The 18,039-nt window shown below is 33.4% G+C and overlaps 1 protein-coding gene across 2 annotated transcripts in view; it reads right to left on the minus strand.

Moving 5' to 3' along the window:
• Positions 1–16,573, minus strand: part of LOC137396351 (microfibril-associated glycoprotein 4-like) — a 398,039-nt gene extending 381,466 nt beyond the window's left edge. Inside the window, exons 1-5 of one of the 2 annotated variants that reach the window (XM_068082584.1) lie at positions 16,147–16,573; positions 15,409–15,627; positions 14,548–14,684; positions 12,985–13,111; positions 11,162–11,885 (exon numbers count right to left, since the gene is read on the minus strand). In XM_068082584.1, the coding sequence (XP_067938685.1) occupies positions 11,752–11,885; positions 12,985–13,111; positions 14,548–14,684; positions 15,409–15,627; positions 16,147–16,567 (1,038 nt within the window). In that variant the 5' untranslated portion in view covers positions 16,568–16,573 and the 3' untranslated portion in view covers positions 11,162–11,751. Of the gene's footprint in view, positions 1–11,161; positions 11,886–12,984; positions 13,112–14,547; positions 14,685–15,408; positions 15,628–16,146 lie in introns of those variants that run through there. The other variant, XM_068082585.1, reaches the window with a different exon arrangement.
• Positions 16,574–18,039: the final 1,466 nt, after the last annotated feature.

Below are 18,039 nucleotides of genomic sequence, written 5' to 3' on the forward strand. Positions count from 1 at the left end.
ACCTGAAAGACATAATTAAGACTGAAGGAAGTTCAGTTTTATAAAAGCGAGTAAAAATCCTTATGAAAAATAAATTAAACGCAGTTAAAGGAGAGCAACAAATTGCCATGGAAGTCTCTGCAGTGAGGCAGGGAGGAAATAAGACAGTCAGATAATATTACGAAAAGTTCCACAAAATAATTGCTAGTGGATCTGCGGGGGAAGAGAACCTCTATGTTCTCTTACATTTTCTAGCGGGTTTGAGGCCGGAAATAAAAGACAAAATCATGGGCATACCGGGAAAAACTCTTTCGGAAATACTAAAAGCTGTGGTTAGCGTCGAAACGGCTTTGGTGGTTAACAAAAAAGTGGCTGATGCATCTGTCAACTTCAGCAATCAAGTCAGACCTAACCCGAGTGTAAACAAACGCTTTGATAAATCAGCAAGAAAATGCTTCATATGCCAATTGCCAAATCATATAGCTAGATCCTCTGACAGAAAAACCAGTAATCTTAGATACCAGCAGCCTAGACAGGAACACCCTAATAAGATCAGGTTTACTCGGAACCAACCAGGTAAGTCACACCCTAGTCATTTCCCTAGATATAGACAAGGTAGCAACCAGAGCCAGATGCCACAATGGTTTCAGGCTTGGTTGGCCAGCCAACGCTCACAGTCACCCATACCCCAACCTCCCACCTATCAGCCCCAGGGAGCCTATGCTTCAACTGCTGTCCCTTAGTCCACACCCGAAACACACCCTGCCCCCATTGCTTCATCCAAACCCAACCAGGTAAGTGACAACATTACGGTATTTATGACAATATGGCTGTTGAACATGTACAGGAACATGCGAAGCTCTCCTAGGTACAGGTAAAGGCAGGTAATGTAGAAGTAGCAGAAGTCATACCTGTGGTTCCTGTAATGATCGCTCCAGTCATAACAGCAGAGTATGCTGAGTTAGAAGTTGCTGTAGTAGAGGTGGTAGAAACATATTTACAGGTAAGCGAGACCCCTTCAAATAGTCGAATGTGGCCAACAAAAACTCCGTAAATAAACAAGAGGTCTCTCCAAATAGCCTCCCGCCAAAACACAAGGCATCAGAAACATCGAGTAAGGCCCATGTCAAAAGTTCCAAGGTAAGTTTGGATAAGATATATGACCTCGTAACCTTTGAAGATGACACGGCTTAGCGCTCTGAGCCAGGAACTAGCACTCCTAAAGTAAACAAAGCATCAACAGGTGTCGGTTATGTGAACGAGATCAAGTCATACCACCCAACTAGACCACCTAATTTATATGCATGCTCTGGTAGTAAACTGAACGTGTCACAATCTATGCTCTTCATGCTGACTTTATGTTCTTTGGTAACTCTATGCTATGCACAGGCCCCAATGATATGTCGAACGGGACATACTGTGGCAAACTTTCAACTACCTCAGTTACCACCTTGTGTGCTGCCAGACACCACGGCAGCAAATGACCCATACAATTTGACGCTACAACTTTATGAACCTAACCTTGTGCAATATAGAAGTTCTGCTTTTCATTGAAAAATTGTGAAAATCAAGACATTGACAATATTTCTGACTCTGACGTTAAGCAGCCTAAACATAGCTACAATTTGCGACCTAGAACCTAATTGACACTTGACCTATCAAATCTCACTAGCAGACTTGCTTTGCTGAGAAATGTTAACCACGCTTATGAGGACAACGTCTCAAACAAAGACATGATCATTATCGTATATTTAAGAAATGCATAGGTATATAGATAGTAGTTAAAACTTCAGTAAGTAAATAGATTTGTAATCAACAACCATGCGTTAAAAACAGTAGTAAATCCTATTTAATAATAATGTTGGAGAATAATGTTAAGAAATTAGGCAGTTGGAATAGAATCATGGCTTCGATCAAACATAACGTCTTCTTCTTTGCTGTCAATAATTGTAGAAATATTAGATAATTGTCCTAGAGCGATTAATTGATTAGTTGTAAGTTGCTGATTATGATTCCGTCTTCTTATATACAGTAGATAGATTAATACGATAGCAGTAATTATGATAATAGACAAAGGAGCAGCTATTGATAGTCCAAGAATCAGGAGTGAATTTGATGAATTTGTCAATGAAATAGTAGAGGAATTGATGATTAAACTAGCAGGTAGATCTTCGATAGTAAAGTTATTGTTGGTAGAATTCATGATTTCTGTGATGGTAGGATCAGCATTAGGAGTGGTTGACGTTAAATCAGTAGAAGAATCAGCTAAAACAAAATAAATTTGCTTATTAATACTAGACTTACCAGCTGTGCCTAGGCTTCATTAAATCCTTACTACAGCTAGCCACACTACCAAGGCGGCGATCCAAGATGACACTTGCTCGTAAGTATTATTACAGGAACAGGGATTGGAGGGCTAATACTGAGCGATCATGCGTTGCAAGATCAAGGTAAACACAACTCTTATAATTTATCACGAAAAGGTGCATGATCATTAGAATGTTTTTGCTACACGTGTATTGGAACCAATGCTTGTTAATTAAGTAACTGTACATTAATTCTTATACATACCTCGTGTGATGATTAGGCGTGGATTGGAAGAAATTGCTAGTAAATCAGTGGGAAGAGTAATTTTGGTTAGTTTCGGATTTCGATGGAGATCAATGAAGCGATATGGCGGATAAGAGTTAGGATTAAGTTGGATAAAATCAAGTTCAGTCAGATTTCGATTAGAACAATCAATTTTTAGTAGAGTCATGGAGCAGCAGCATAAAACCAAGAATGGACAAAGCATGATTCAGAAGATAAAAATGACTGTAATAGTAAATGAAAATAGTTTGAAAGGTAAATTTTAAGAACGTAAAGAAAATCTAGCTCTCTGCAGAGGTAATGATTGAGTTCCACAAAATGGCTTGTTGGATTGATTTATTTGAGAAATTTAATTATCTGAGGTTAATCTCAGTCTAAATTGGTCCTCTAAATTTGTGTGTGTAAAGAGCACACAACTTTCATTGTCAGCTGAATTAGCTGGCAGTTTCGGTTCCCCTCTTTCAGCAACAGGAATCTAGACACCAACATATAGAAGCAGAAGATTTCCAGCCTACGAGACCAATAGCAGTAAATTCACAGCCATCTGACAAATGGAATGACAACATACCGCAGGACCACTCAAATCTGAGTTAAGTTAAAATTGCCATTACTTCAGGGTTACGTGATTAACTTTGACACCCTCTCCGAACACTACATAAATGATAGGTTGGTTCTAGTGAGCTATGCAGCCAATATACTTGATTTTTGAGCTACTGCCTATGGATTGTTTTGTGTTAGCCATATCTACTTGTTATGTACCATTTTTGTGAGTGGATGGCAGTAAAACAAAAAAAAAGGAGTAATTAGAATCAAATGCTACATATGCTTAAAATTTTAATTTTTTTATAACCTTTAATTTTTCATATTATATTAGTTTTGGGTATACTGTTGTTTTTATTTTTGATTCCTAGGAAGCGACAACTTTATCTACAAGATACATGCTGAGAGCACATAGCGATTTGTGAGCCATCAACAAGATATATCAGGGGGCATCCTGTGGCGTACAGGTTTGGGTATTCGCAAAAATTACGGTGCAATGGCAGACAAACAACAAACAAACAGTTACTATACAAATCAGAAGTCATTATACAAACGATACTTCAGATATGTCAACACATGACGCCCACCAATAACCATGACAGATCAACAACCAACAACCCCTCTAGAAAAGAATTACGCCTGTGACGTCATCTAAGGAGGAAGGTGTAAGATACCCTAGGACACTTATATTTCGCTAGTATTTAGTTTCGTGAGTAGCACACAGAGTAAAATTTCGCTGCAACTTAATTTCGCAGCTCTGATGTGTGCGAAAATATAGTGGTGTGAAAATAAATGCGGTGGAAAAAACATTACATTCCTCAGGTCCAGTTCACTAATAAGAAAAAAATTCAATTTGGGAATAGTTCGTATTTGTAAACCACAGGTTGAAATGTGTGGGTGAGATCGACAATTCAATTTGATCACTTGCTGCCATTTGTTTCTTAGACTATCAATGACGTCTAGGTCCCTCCCGCCGTGACTTTCACACTCGAATCCCAAGAAGAGGAAAATAGATAGGTAACAACCAACTTCACAACCAAAACTTTATAACCCTTACGCTGCCATAAACGCATTTATGCGTTTTCTAGGGGCCACTGACATAAACGCATTTTCTGACTTTCTCAGCAATTGTCTGATAACCTGATTTTATTATTTGTTGACCACATAACCCACGGTCTTTAAGTGTTTTATGAAATTGACTGTGTTGTCCGAAGATTTCTCTATAAAATCAGCCTAAAACAACGAAGCAATTTTAAACTTTTGTTTGAGAATTTCTAATCTAAAAACGAACATTTTTCTGTGAGTTCATTAACTACCCCGCGCGAGTCATAAAACAGGTAATTAGTTGTTGATGACATAACAGCCAGTTTAGATTTTCGTGATTATACAGATAATTAAAGTAGAACTTGAAAAGTACTGTATACATATCATGAAGCAATATCGGCAATTTCGGTAAAATGGCTGGCACTAGGCCGGTAACGAATTTGTACATGATTGGCAGTGAAAGAGATAATGTGGTTGGACCTGATGAGGGTTGATATTGTTTTTGGATGGTAATAGAATTCATCACTGCAATAATTATTCTTCAATTTTACGACTTCACCTACCAGACTTTCATCCTCATCAGTTACAAATTCGGTGACTAAACTGATATTGCTTTGCCATGCTGCTCAGTTGGTGTATTAGCTATAATGAGTTTACCAGAAATTTCCCATTTATCCTAACCACAGACGAAAGTTGCCTGCATTTCTAATATGACGATTTTATTGTGGATATCAATGAACAAAGCTATTTAACTTTGCGTTTTCGCTCGTTCGTTATGATAGTTTAGTTTCGCTCATTAAATTTTCGCGAGAGGATTTCACCGCGAAAACGCGAAAATTAGATGCCGCGAATACATAAGTGTCCTAGGGTATGTCAAGCTTGACTCTGGAACATTGCGATAGTACCCTTATATGACAGTTAACATTCCATTCGGAGGGTTGTGACCACAATCTGTGTACAGTGGATTAGAATTGATGTAAGAAATACCCTCATTTTATAGCGTCAATGCACTGACTGCTTGTGTACGCTCTACCATCATGCTGCAAAGCTCTCAGTTGCCCTCTGTGCCAATGTGAATCTCCTCTGTCTGACCGTTGTGACCTAACAAAATTATAAAAATGTTATTCATTCTTGTCTCCTTAATGTATCTTGTGTTTGGCTCATTTTTCTAGTATGAATCACGTGTTTTGTGCTGTCAAAACTATATAAAAGCATGCAGTTTTATTAGATCTGCACTTGTGGTTTTATAATCCTCGTACTAGTTGTCAGTCTATTAATAAACGCTCGTAAGACAAGACTCTCTCTCCATCTCTGGCGTGCTTTAGGCTTTAGGAGTCAAAAGCCACCTTAGGGCAACATAGACCGCTGTCACACCAAAATTCTGGTCTTACAGTTCCAAAAAAAATTATGAGACAAAGTGAGTTAAATTTTTATGGAAAAGCAAAATGATCAGTTGGAAATAAACATTAAACATGAAGCTTTTTATGATACTAGCAGTGAAAGTATGACACGTCACACGAGTGAGCATGATCGTTTTCATGTAAATAGAAAATGGCTATTGTACATTTTAAATTAGCTTAATGAAATCTGGGGTATTTGTCGGTTTATCACAAGCCAACCAGCTCCAAGTAAACTTTCAGTGTAGAAATTTGTTTTTATAATTGATGAGCGGATGACAGGTCGCATGTCAAGCTTTTATCATTTTTATGTCAGCATAAAGTAACTGATGAAGTGTTTCAAATGCCCAGCTGGCAGAAATTTAATCTAACATTGACATGAATTCTGCAAGAAGTTTACATTGCTTCTAATGTATCGTGAACCAAAAAGTAACAGTTTGTGCAAGTCTTATGAATTTTAGAATTAACTTTACAGTAGTTGTTTATAGTGAAAAATATACCATAAACTTAGACTAGAGAAATTGCATGTCATTTAACACTTTTGTCTTTCATACATGTACTTAATTTCAATTAGGTTGATTTCCTGTTTATGTGAACTAGTTACATAGCACATAAAAAAACTAATAGAGGGTGACTTGAAACTCATTAAATATTTAAACAGGTTAATTAGGTATTTAAGCCTCGGTTGTCTGAGTGTTCAGATATTTTGTACAAAGATGACAACTCTTAACATCAAACTCTAGCACCCTACCCTTCCATACTTGGACATAAACTTGTCGCATTATTCAACAAACATAACTTCAATCCACATGAAATTTCTGTTAACATCAATAATAAAACATTATATGACCTCCTCTCTGTCAAGTGTATAGCTTTTTATTACCTTGGATCAAAGAGACCTCCCATACCTTTATTCAGATTATTATTCATGTGAACCAAAACTTAAGAAAAACCTACAAATTTCATCAAGTTAGACCTTATCCATGTAATTAGGTAAACTTGGAAGTAGAAACATAATCAATTGGTATGATCCAAAATTTGTCTATAGCCAAATTTTGAAACTAATGTTTGACAGAATATGTACGAGCTAAAAAATATCACCAAAACCATTTGACTGTTTCTTAAACGAATGGTATCTATACCGTATATAATAAAAAAGTATATCAAATTTATCTTGATTGATTTTCAGTTTATATTTACTTTTCAGTTGCCGTAATTTAAACAAGATAATGCACTTACATAGTCCAGGCAAAGTTCTGACTTCATCTGGTCTGTATATTTGTTTTATTAATCAACTGGTTTTGCTGTGAAATGAAACTCACCCGCTCCTAATTAAATTTTATTCAAGTAAATTTTTTTTTTAATTTTTGTAATTGGTCTGAATTTATTTTATCAAATTTTTACCACTTTTAACACCAAAAATCACTAAAAACAAAAAAAAAAGACCACTGCAATGCAGCAAGGGCTTACTATATTTCAACTGTTCTGTAAATTGCAATTCAACAGAGAGCATTTATTGAACAGGTCAAAAAGGGAGCAGATATAACTACTTTGCATACATGTGCATCATATTGATTAGTAACTCTGCAGGGTCTTAACTCTGAGAAGACATTAATATGCCAGACCTTACTGCACGGAGAAGGTTGGAAACAAGGTCTTTGTTTTTTGCAACACACAACAACGTTTTGGGAAGCTCAATTTTTTTAAGCTCTGACACAGAACACTGAAAGACAAAGAGTTAATTTTTGAGTGAGCGGTAGATCCACAAATCAATCAAAATTGTTCTCAGCGGATCACTTTAGATAATAACTTGCTACTGATTCTGTCCAATTTATTTTATTTATTATTTATTATATTTTAATAATATATTGTTGATAACAATGATTTGCCAAACCAGATCTTTTATTTTATTTATTTGCGGTTGAATCGGCTAAAAAAAGATTTTGTCAGTGTTAAAAGTTGCTGTCTCCAATATTTAGAAAACAATATTTTGCACGATACGCAATGTTTTGCTGAATGCATCTTGCAAAGTGGATAAAAAGCAGACCAGGTATTTTTACTCGCTACAACTTGATAAGTTACTTCATTTTGCATTTTATAAAAGGCACCAAAAATGTTACAATTATTGACTTTATTTGTATATTATTACTTTCTCTTGTAGCTTTAGGCAGCAAGCGTGATTTTCTTTCAGAGAAAACCTTTGTCATCAAAAGTATAGCTAGGTAATCATTTTTTAGCCACTCGTTAGATATCCAACTTTTAAGCAGCAAGTGCACTTTTCCTTCAAAGATATTATTATTTTGTCAACAGAGCAACTAAATGATCACTAGCCGAATGCATGACGTTGTGTGGGTATTAAGAAAGCTATTTAAACATTTGCAGGTAACGTAGTTGCCATTGGCTGAACTCAGATAGTTTCCATCCATTTGGTGAAGCCTTTGTATCCTTTGAAGCTTACTGAGTTAGCTCGTCGCCTTCTGTATGTGAATTTCTGAGGTAAAATTTTACGTGGTAAGGATTTTTCAATGCTAGATTTTCATTGCTATAAGTGGACATACAACAAGTGGGTGTAACAACAAGACCTGAGAATTATGTATATATAGATTAGTTGTCGAAATATATCTCACAAGGCAAAAATTAGCTTAACAGGATAAAACGGAAGATTTTGCAGCCACTCACCTAGAAGCCACTCAGATGATTCACAATCATCTGTTTTGTTCATGTTGTAACACTTTTGTTGCCAGCAGGCAAATACCGAAATCTGTCATGCTGGTAATAAAATATCTGTGCTTTCTGTAGATTGAATCACAACCTCTGTAAACCTTTCATTAAAATAAGGCATCGCCTGTAATTATTTAATGCTTACATTTATCTTCACCGCTACATGTACATCTGCTAGAAAAAAATGGTAAACATTGCTGTTGCACAACTTCTCAAATAATCTCAAATAATATAGCAATATTCAGGTTATATAAACTGGAAAACAAGTATGCTATAATAATTTATTATCGGCCAATCATTAATTTTTTTTAACAATTAAAATTGAAATAATGTTGTAATTTTGTTTCTATATATATTATGAATTTTGAAACTGGCAATTATTTTTAATTTTTATTTATTTTCTGCTGTTTTTTTAAACTTTTATGCATCTAAACTTTTCCAAAAGATCTTTGCACTGGGTTAACTAAGTTATACCAAAGCTGTAAGAGTTATCTACCCACTAAACACTATCCAAGGTAAAGCAACTCCTCAATGATCTTCTTTGAAATATGTATAAAAGTATGGACGGTAAATTTTGATTTCCAAAGAAAGTCGATCTCTGGAATAGATCATGATATTTACAACGAGCTGGGAACTATAGCTTTAAAATGTTTTCGCTAAAAATCTGTTACCAATATTCAAAACAATTTTCTCTGATTAATTTTAATACTGGTCACAAATTCTTAGTAAAATACAAAATACATTTTGTATGATTTGATGCTGCATTGAGCAGAGCTTTAAAAGCAAGTCCTTCAATTATGTAAGCACTTGTTTGTCATTAAAACTTATCATCAAAAACGTATATCATCGAAATTGTCAATGTACAGACATTAACAACTTTGTGTTATTGGTATTTTCACCATGAGATTTTGTACCAATTGAACACTTGCAGTGTTTAAGCTATTAATACCCTTACTGAATGATATAATTAATGTCATTATTCTTTCTTATTGGCCTGAGGCTACATAAGTGTTGATTTTTTTACTCTTAGAAAAACTGTGTAGAAAAATTGACTAGTCTAAATGTCATCAATGACCAATATATGTTACTTCATGCATTTTGTTTAATTTTGACAGATGCATGAGTGTCACTGGTGCCACTTAAAAATATCTATAAAACTTTTGAACTAATGTTTAAGCTCGCTATATCCACACAAATATTTAGAGATGTTGTCCCAACATATATATAACACTGTATATTAAAACTGACCCTCAACAATGATTTAGCCTGCAGTGTGGCTAGTTTTAGAACATCTTCTTTGTTCATGAAAAGCTTAGTACTTTGACTGACCGCACATAGTTAATCAATTACTTACACTGCTTTGATTACTAGGTAAAATATACAACCTGTCAGAAGCCATACCAACTAGTATGTGTTGAAGTTGATTAAAAAAACATCAATCTGTGAGTCTTTACTATCATTACTTATGCAAGATTATTCAACCAAAGAAATGGTAAATTTAAATAATAAGAGTTCATTCCCACCAGACTTACTTATAGCTAACAATTAAATTGCTGAAATCTTAAACTATCTGCAAACTTTAAGCATTTTCCTAGATAATTTTTTCCAAACTTGTATAACACTGCATTTGCATGAAACTTTGTACTCATACGTGTGCTGACTATGTGTTCACATTTGTGCTGATAAAACTTTGTACTCATACGTGTGCTGACTATGTGTTCACATTTGTGCTGATAAAACTTTGTACTCATACGTGTGCTGACTATGTGTTCACATTTGTGCTGATAAAACTTTGTACTCATACGTGTGCTGACTATGTGTTCACATTTGTGCTGATAAAACTTTGTACTCATACGTGTGCTGACTATGTGTTCACATTTGTGCTGATAAAACTTTGTACTCATACGTGTGCTGACTATGTGTTCACATTTGTGCTGATAAAACTTTGTACTCATACGTGTGCTGACTATGTGTTCACATTTGTGCTGATAAAACTTTGTACTCATACGTGTGCTGACTATGTGTTCACATTTGTGCTGATAAAACTTTGTACTCATACGTGTGCTGACTATGTGTTCACATTTGTGCTGATAAAACTTTGTACTCATACGTGTGCTGACTATGTGTTCACATTTGTGCTGATAAAACTTTGTACTCATACGTGTGCTGACTATGTGTTCACATTTGTGCTGATAAAACTTTGTACTCATACGTGTGCTGACTATGTGTTCACATTTGTGCTGATAAAACTTTGTACTCATACGTGTGCTGACTATGTGTTCACATTTGTGCTGATAAAACTTTGTACTCATACGTGTGCTGACTATGTGTTCACATTTGTGCTGATAAAACTTTGTACTCATACGTGTGCTGACTATGTGTTCACATTTGTGCTGATAAAACTTTGTACTCATACGTGTGCTGACTATGTGTTCACATTTGTGCTGATAAAACTTTGTACTCATACGTGTGCTGACTATGTGTTCACATTTGTGCTGATAAAACTTTGTACTCATACGTGTGCTGACTATGTGTTCACATTTGTGCTGATAAAACTTTGTACTCATACGTGTGCTGACTATGTGTTCACATTTGTGCTGATAAAACTTTGTACTCATACGTGTGCTGACTATGTGTTCACATTTGTGCTGATAAAACTTTGTACTCATACGTGTGCTGACTATGTGTTCACATTTGTGCTGATAAAACTTTGTACTCATACGTGTGCTGACTATGTGTTCACATTTGTGCTGATAAAACTTTGGCACATACTGATGTCATTTTGCTTGATTTCATAAATATACATATGCTTGTTGATGTTTGTTAGACTGCATAATCAGTAGTTGTGAAAATTTAGCTAAACATATAAAAACAATTAGTAACAGTCTGACTTCAACTATCAGCAATGTATTTAATCATTTATCTTTACTTATAATAGAATATAACACTTACTTTTTAGTTAAAATATTCACATTGTAGATATACATTGTATGATCAAAATAAGCGTGTAAAGTTCCGCAATTAATGAAAGTATTATAGCTAGCAATAGGACATGCAAAGTTATTTTTCAATAAACAACACAATGCACATGGCTATATAGTTTAGTAATAGATAACATAACCACAAAAGGTATCCATTTGCATTTAGAAAAATTACACACTATGAGTTAAGTATATTATCAATTGAGTAGCACAAACTTGAAAAGTTACTACAGAAAAGATCAACACAGTTTTATATCAGTCTATCATGGTAATCATTAAGTTTTTGGTGATCCTTTATTCAGTAAAACACAGAAGATATCTTAATATTGTCTCCGTTTACATTCACTATTTGGATATTAGAAACCGACATTAACCCTATGATCTGTAAAGACTTTGCAAAATCCTACTTATTGTTTCAACAAAAGCAATAAATAACTCATTTAAGATTTTTATTTTTAAGCAAGGTTCTTGCTGTACAATACAAAATTTTAGCAGAGCATCTAATTTCTGGAGATTCTCATTACAGACTCGGTGAAGTGGTTGGATGTGCTCTTCCACATAATCCCTTCCCAGCCACTCGCACCATATAATCCATTCAGCAGTACACTATTGCAGGATTTGTACCACCAACCACCTGAAATACAGTCATGATGAAATACAATGAAACATGATATATTTATAATTTAAAGGGGTCAAATGAATAATTCTAACAGACTGAGAAAAATATTTTATGATCAGTTTATCTCCAAGTTCCATTTTACTGCAATAAACGTGTAGTCTAAGTAAATATTATTATCTATAAAACTAAATATATTACATGTATTTTTGTATGTTTACTGTCTAAATTCATACTTTGAATACACAAAAAGGTTGAAAAGTCAACATGGGTTTCTATCAACTTGGTTAAAGAGTTGGACAAATTTCCAAAAGTTTGCACAATGCAAAGAATAATACCGACGCTACAGTAGTTGTCCGAAAATCCAAAATTTTCTTCGGTTTAGCTAGCAGTATAATTACTACAAAAAATTGCTTTATTTTTTACTGTGTATGATGACTGAACTTTATAAGAGTATTACCCTAAACTCTGAGTACTTCGCTAGGTTAATAATAATCATGAACACATTAGTAGACAAATTAAAACAACATTAATTTATTTCATGTAGGCTATAATTGTTGACATACTTTAGTACAATTTGGTACATTTTGCATAATTGGTTATAAATTACGACAGGCTTTTATCATCGCATGCCCAATTTTAGTGCATGCATTAAAATAAATCTCAATTTTTTTCAATAAAACTTTTTTGACAAGATAACAAATGCTGAAAAGAAAAATATATGTTGAATCATTAACCCTTCCACAATTATGCTAGCTCAAACCTCTTTTAGCTCGGCACATGCAGTTTCTCAACTCTAAACAATGCGATACAAGATTGAAACTGTTATTCAGCTTTCTGGTCTTTATATGATTGAGTTCATGAACCATATTTAGGTCTTTTGAGATGATACACAAAACTAGAAAAAAGCGGATAAATTCAGTAAAACAGCTATCTATGTAGAGCCTTTGCTGAATCAAAGTTCATCACCCTCTTTTTGTACATGATGGTTTAAGTTATTTAGTAAATTCCCAAACAAAACAATGATAAAAAATTTTTTATGACCAAAACCAAATCTCAGACGAGATAGACAAACTTTTACAAATAATTGATATCTCTTTAGCTAAAACTAGCATACTTTTTCGTCTTTCAGCACAATTGCTTCCATAAGTGTCTTGATCACGATCAGGAGTGCTAAACTTCATCCCATTATGGTAGTCCAGACCAGAGCTATCTAAACTCCCACGATAGCCATCATTACTAATCTGTTAGTAAAGATATGTGTAAGTTGTATAATAAATAACAGAAATCATGTATTGCAAGTCTCTCTTTTTCTATTAAATAAGGGAGACAAATAAAAAAATGGTTCAGGTTAGCACACTTGGCTTGAGTTGAACTATAATTATGATATGATTCTAGAGACATTCTACTGCCATTACTCTTGACCTTTTCCGATCCAAAACGAAACTTTATCGGATTACGAGCAATGTCTCAGCGTACCAAAACCAAAAACCCCGACATATTTCTGTTATCAATAGACCTTTTTTAAAGCGCTTCAACTGTTTTAAAAACAGCGTTAAAACTTAAAATTAACAGTTTGAGCAATTTCAGTAGATTTTTACTACGGTTTTGAGGCTATAAATAATATCTTAAGCAGAAAAAACACGTTGTAAAAAATTGTGCATATAACCGTTCTATAAACCGTATAAACGATAACAAAGAATGTGTATTATGTATATTCTTTTTATGTGTGTCTGATAGCTAACTACTAAAGCTTTAGCATACATTAAAAAGCTGCCAAAACTGCTATGAAGTTTACACAAGCTGCTAAATATTTAATGATGAGGCAATAGCAACAATCATTAAGTAGAGTAACAGATTATACAGAAAATGTTGCAAGAAACCTTATTGCAAAATCTTGTTTAAAGTTTTGTTATGGACTTAATTAATTGCTTGTTATACCAAAGTCTTGTTTGCCACTAATCTGCAAAACATGTTGCAATTTTGTAAAACAGAAATTCCAACAAATGTTTGGTTTTAGTGAATTTTTTTTCCAAAGTTGTAGTAAAATTATATCAAACAACAGTTCCTTTCACTTACTTGATGTGTGAAAATATTTTTTTACAGAAAATCATTGATAAATTGACATTTCATAATTGTTCAAGTATGTATTGGTTTGAATGAAACCTGAAACTTGAATAGGCAATTTTTTAATTGAAGATATCAGCTTCTAAGGCAAACCATTCATGAGAAAGCAAACTCTCATTGGATAGCGTGCAAAATACAACTTTCATGAATCTTCTATTCAGAATATAATTATTAAGGCATGCAGGAAATACTTTGGTGATTGTCCCAAAAAGATCCTCTTTCAGGTCGTCAATGTTTATCTACAGGTAGCTATTTTTGTAAATGTAGTAGTATTAGCTTATATATCAATAGCATTATTAGTAGATTGCAGAGATTTAAAAAATAGAACTTAAAATATATATTTCAACGATAGTATTTGATTTTGTAGTATTTTGAAATAATTTCAGTAGTTACTAATTTTGTGAAACATTTGTCAAAATGACTGTAAAATTGGATGAATCTTAAGACAGTTCTATTACTTTTACCACTTTTTTGAGCTAACAGCAGTTTTTACTAATTCTGCAAATAACACAAGAAATGCATACTATCTAGAAGTGCATATATGACTACTCACCGTTAGCCTATAACCATCTGCTAGACCATTAATATAGAAGCTTGGCCATATTCCTGACTCTGTGGTTCCATTAGCTGCTCTAAGGAAAATGGACAGTTTGGTGTTTGATCTGGTCAAAGCATGGATTTTATCTAAACCTGAAAAGGTTTTACAACATAATATACATTACATCAAATAAGAAACCAAAATATGTAAGTATTTTCCCTCATTTAATAAGTTTGTTGTCACTTTTAAGCTACTAAACTAATCTAAATATCCCATTATTTCTATCACAACCTCAACCTGGCAGTGTCATCAATCAAAGAACTAAACTCGATAATGCATATATCATGCAGACCTATATATTGTCAGTATTAGTATAGCATTGTTAACAATCTGTGTTTGTGATGTACATACAAAATAAATAAGGTAACATTTCACCAATAGTAATTCCCAATTTGTCCCCATTGAAGTACGAAATATGTAATAAATTATTAAAATTAAAGTTTTTTGTTAAATTTTAAGATTTTACGTGCAGTTTACACACTGCTGTTGTACCGAGGTATATGTTTTCAACAAGCTTCTGATCAAATTATTGTACCAGCCTAAACACTTTCAAACATATAGGGCAGATATTCAAAAAACAATGTTTAACTTTCAAATTTTGAATCATTGTTTTTGTTTTGATAATTGTCTCATAAGTCATCAGTATATTTTTATGAACTCTAGTTTCTTCTTTTGTCAATGACCAATAATATTATTTGACTATATTAACAGATATTATGAAACTTTTTATCAAAACTTGACTATGATATAATTTTGAATTATGAAATGAAATGTTAGGCACTTAAAATTTTTGCCTCCTAGGGTTTTCAAACTTACCTAACCAATGTTCTCCATCTGTATTACCAAATCCAACTTGGTAATCCGTCCAGTTTTTAAAAAAATCAATTGAACCGTTAAATCTTTTTTGGAACACAGTCCATCCATAGCCATCAATAAAGTCACACCAGACAGGAAATGGTTCACCATTTGTATGAGGTGGATTGACTTGATAAACTCCAGGGCATCTATTTCCTTGCTCGTACAACTCTTGACAATCTGTATTAACAAGAAATTTGATTTTAGTTAAAACCAACTTTGCAGATGGTTTTCTAAAGATTAGAATATAAGCTTTTTTACAGTTGTTTAGATTAATTGGTTGTAGTGCTATCCAGTCATAGATAACCAATAATGTTGGGTGAAATTATTGGTCTAGCTTTCAGGATATTAAGGATTAATTTAATCAAAATTTCTTGAAAATGTTTTAGAATTTAGATTACAGTTAAATTTCTAAACTTTCTGTACTGAAATATTAAACGAGTTTAATATATTACATACTTATGACTTAAATATTTACATAGTCTTTGAAGTTGATGAACTTTGTGAATATTTTTTTTGATTGACAGGTTTTTGGTGCCTGAAAAGTTTACAAAGAAAGTATTTTTTAAAAAGTATAGGTACAATACGAGGGCACTTGATGGAATTATCAAAGTGTATAATGATATTTTTATTAAAGAAACCACTACTATACCAGTTTGATTATAGCTGATGACAGTTAAAATAAAAAATAAGTTCTACCTTGAGGTGTTAGCATCTCACTAGTCACAGACTGGTCATTTGCTGGTTCATCTGTTGTAAGTTGTTCGCTTGTTGATTGTTTTGAAACCGCTTCTTCTGTTGCTAGACTTTGGCTTGAAGAAGGCAGAGTTGTCTCACTTCCAGCAGTGGTTCGAACTGTCAGGCACTCAGTCAAACCGTCTAGCAGTTTGCTATGAATGACTTTGCTGACTTCAAAATGAAACGGAAGTGAACTGTCATCGTAAATGCCATGAGTGGCCTCTAAGATTGTTGGACACTCATTTTGCAAAAGTTGACGAGCTGCGTAGATACTTTGTCGCAATCGAAAAAATGTTTGTCCTTTTTCGTTCACCCCAATGAGCCGCGCATCAGAAGCAGAAATCAAAATAATGAGTAATGCAAGACTTGATAAAAAGGCCATTTTGGAAAGCTTAGCTCAGAATGAAGGGATCACTGATTGAACATTATTATATAGATTCCTTGTTAAGCCCCGCCCACATTTTTAAGACTCAGTACCTAGCATCATATTTATTTGCCATAGATCCAGTTCCAAAAACTCAGAAAGTTTGCAAAAGCTAAAGCTTAGTTTTTGCTAGCCTATCAGATTGGCTATACTTTAAAAGCTTCCAAGTTTGCTAGTAGAAATATTGCAGCTCAATATTAAAAAGCAGAATCGTATTTTAACAACAGTACTTCAATTTAGCTTAATAATGCTTGTTTGAAAAACCTTGCTAATCAAAAGCTTGCTAAGATTTTTTAAAAAATCTTCACTAAAGCTATTGGGTTTTAGGTGTTTTATAACAACAATCGTAAAAGGTTTGCAAAACATTCAGATAGTGAATTAAACTATTGAAATAATAATAGTTACACCAGAGAACATGTCAAAAAATAGAATCCATGTATCATGGCAAGGTAATCAAGTGTGCTTTACGTTGTCAATTGTCATCTATGAGTTAATCCAATCTGAAACATTATTCGTTCAATGAAAACACTGCAAGCATTGTGACAACTTGTGAAGTGATTAAAACACTTTGGAACTCACACCCTTCACAAAGTTGCGTGGTTGATAGGTATTTCTTTTTACAAAGTATAGGATTGCTAGACATTGATGAACTTAGAGCTAAGTTGAGCACCAGCTTGAGGCTCTCAAATAATTATGGTATTGGCCTAGATTATAGATTCGGCTAACCAGAGACAATTTAGTTCTATAAATATATTATGTACAATATAAAATCATAAAAACAGGCTATAACGTCAGATAAAACCATTGATTACATTAAGTTTCATCCTTGGTAAGAACAATTTTCAGATTGCCCTGATTTTATCATTGAGCACTCTGTTCGGATCTTATGCTTTTACTCATGTAATGCATAATATATATAATATGTATGATAATATATATTACTATATATTACTATATATATTATTATAATAATATATATAAAATGTTATATTATATACCATTTTACACATTGTATATAATATAACAGCATATAACTGTGTGTATATATATACCGTTACACATTGTTATATTATATAAGTATATATGTTTATATGGAGACAATCCAAGTTTTTTCATCGGACTTGTACAATACACTTTACTCTATTTAGTTTCCTTAAGCAGAATCTTCATGTAGCCTAACATTTAACTTTATTGCCATTAAAATAATTTTACCTCCCTAGTTATTAAAACTGCATGTTGGACAATTGCACATACATGTATTAGCTGAAATAATTTCTTAAAAATAGAATTATTTTGCTACTAAGTTATTCAGTGCAACATTTTTACTGCAATACATTAGCAAGTTTAGATTTTTGTGTACTTGTCTGCCATTTTACCCACAACTGTTGTGCTTGCTGCATTTTAAATATACTCTTTTTCAATTTCAAACA

Source organism: Watersipora subatra, chromosome 5 (assembly GCF_963576615.1).
Source record: "Watersipora subatra chromosome 5, tzWatSuba1.1, whole genome shotgun sequence".
NCBI classification, from domain to species: Eukaryota; Metazoa; Bryozoa; class Gymnolaemata; order Cheilostomatida; family Watersiporidae; genus Watersipora; species Watersipora subatra.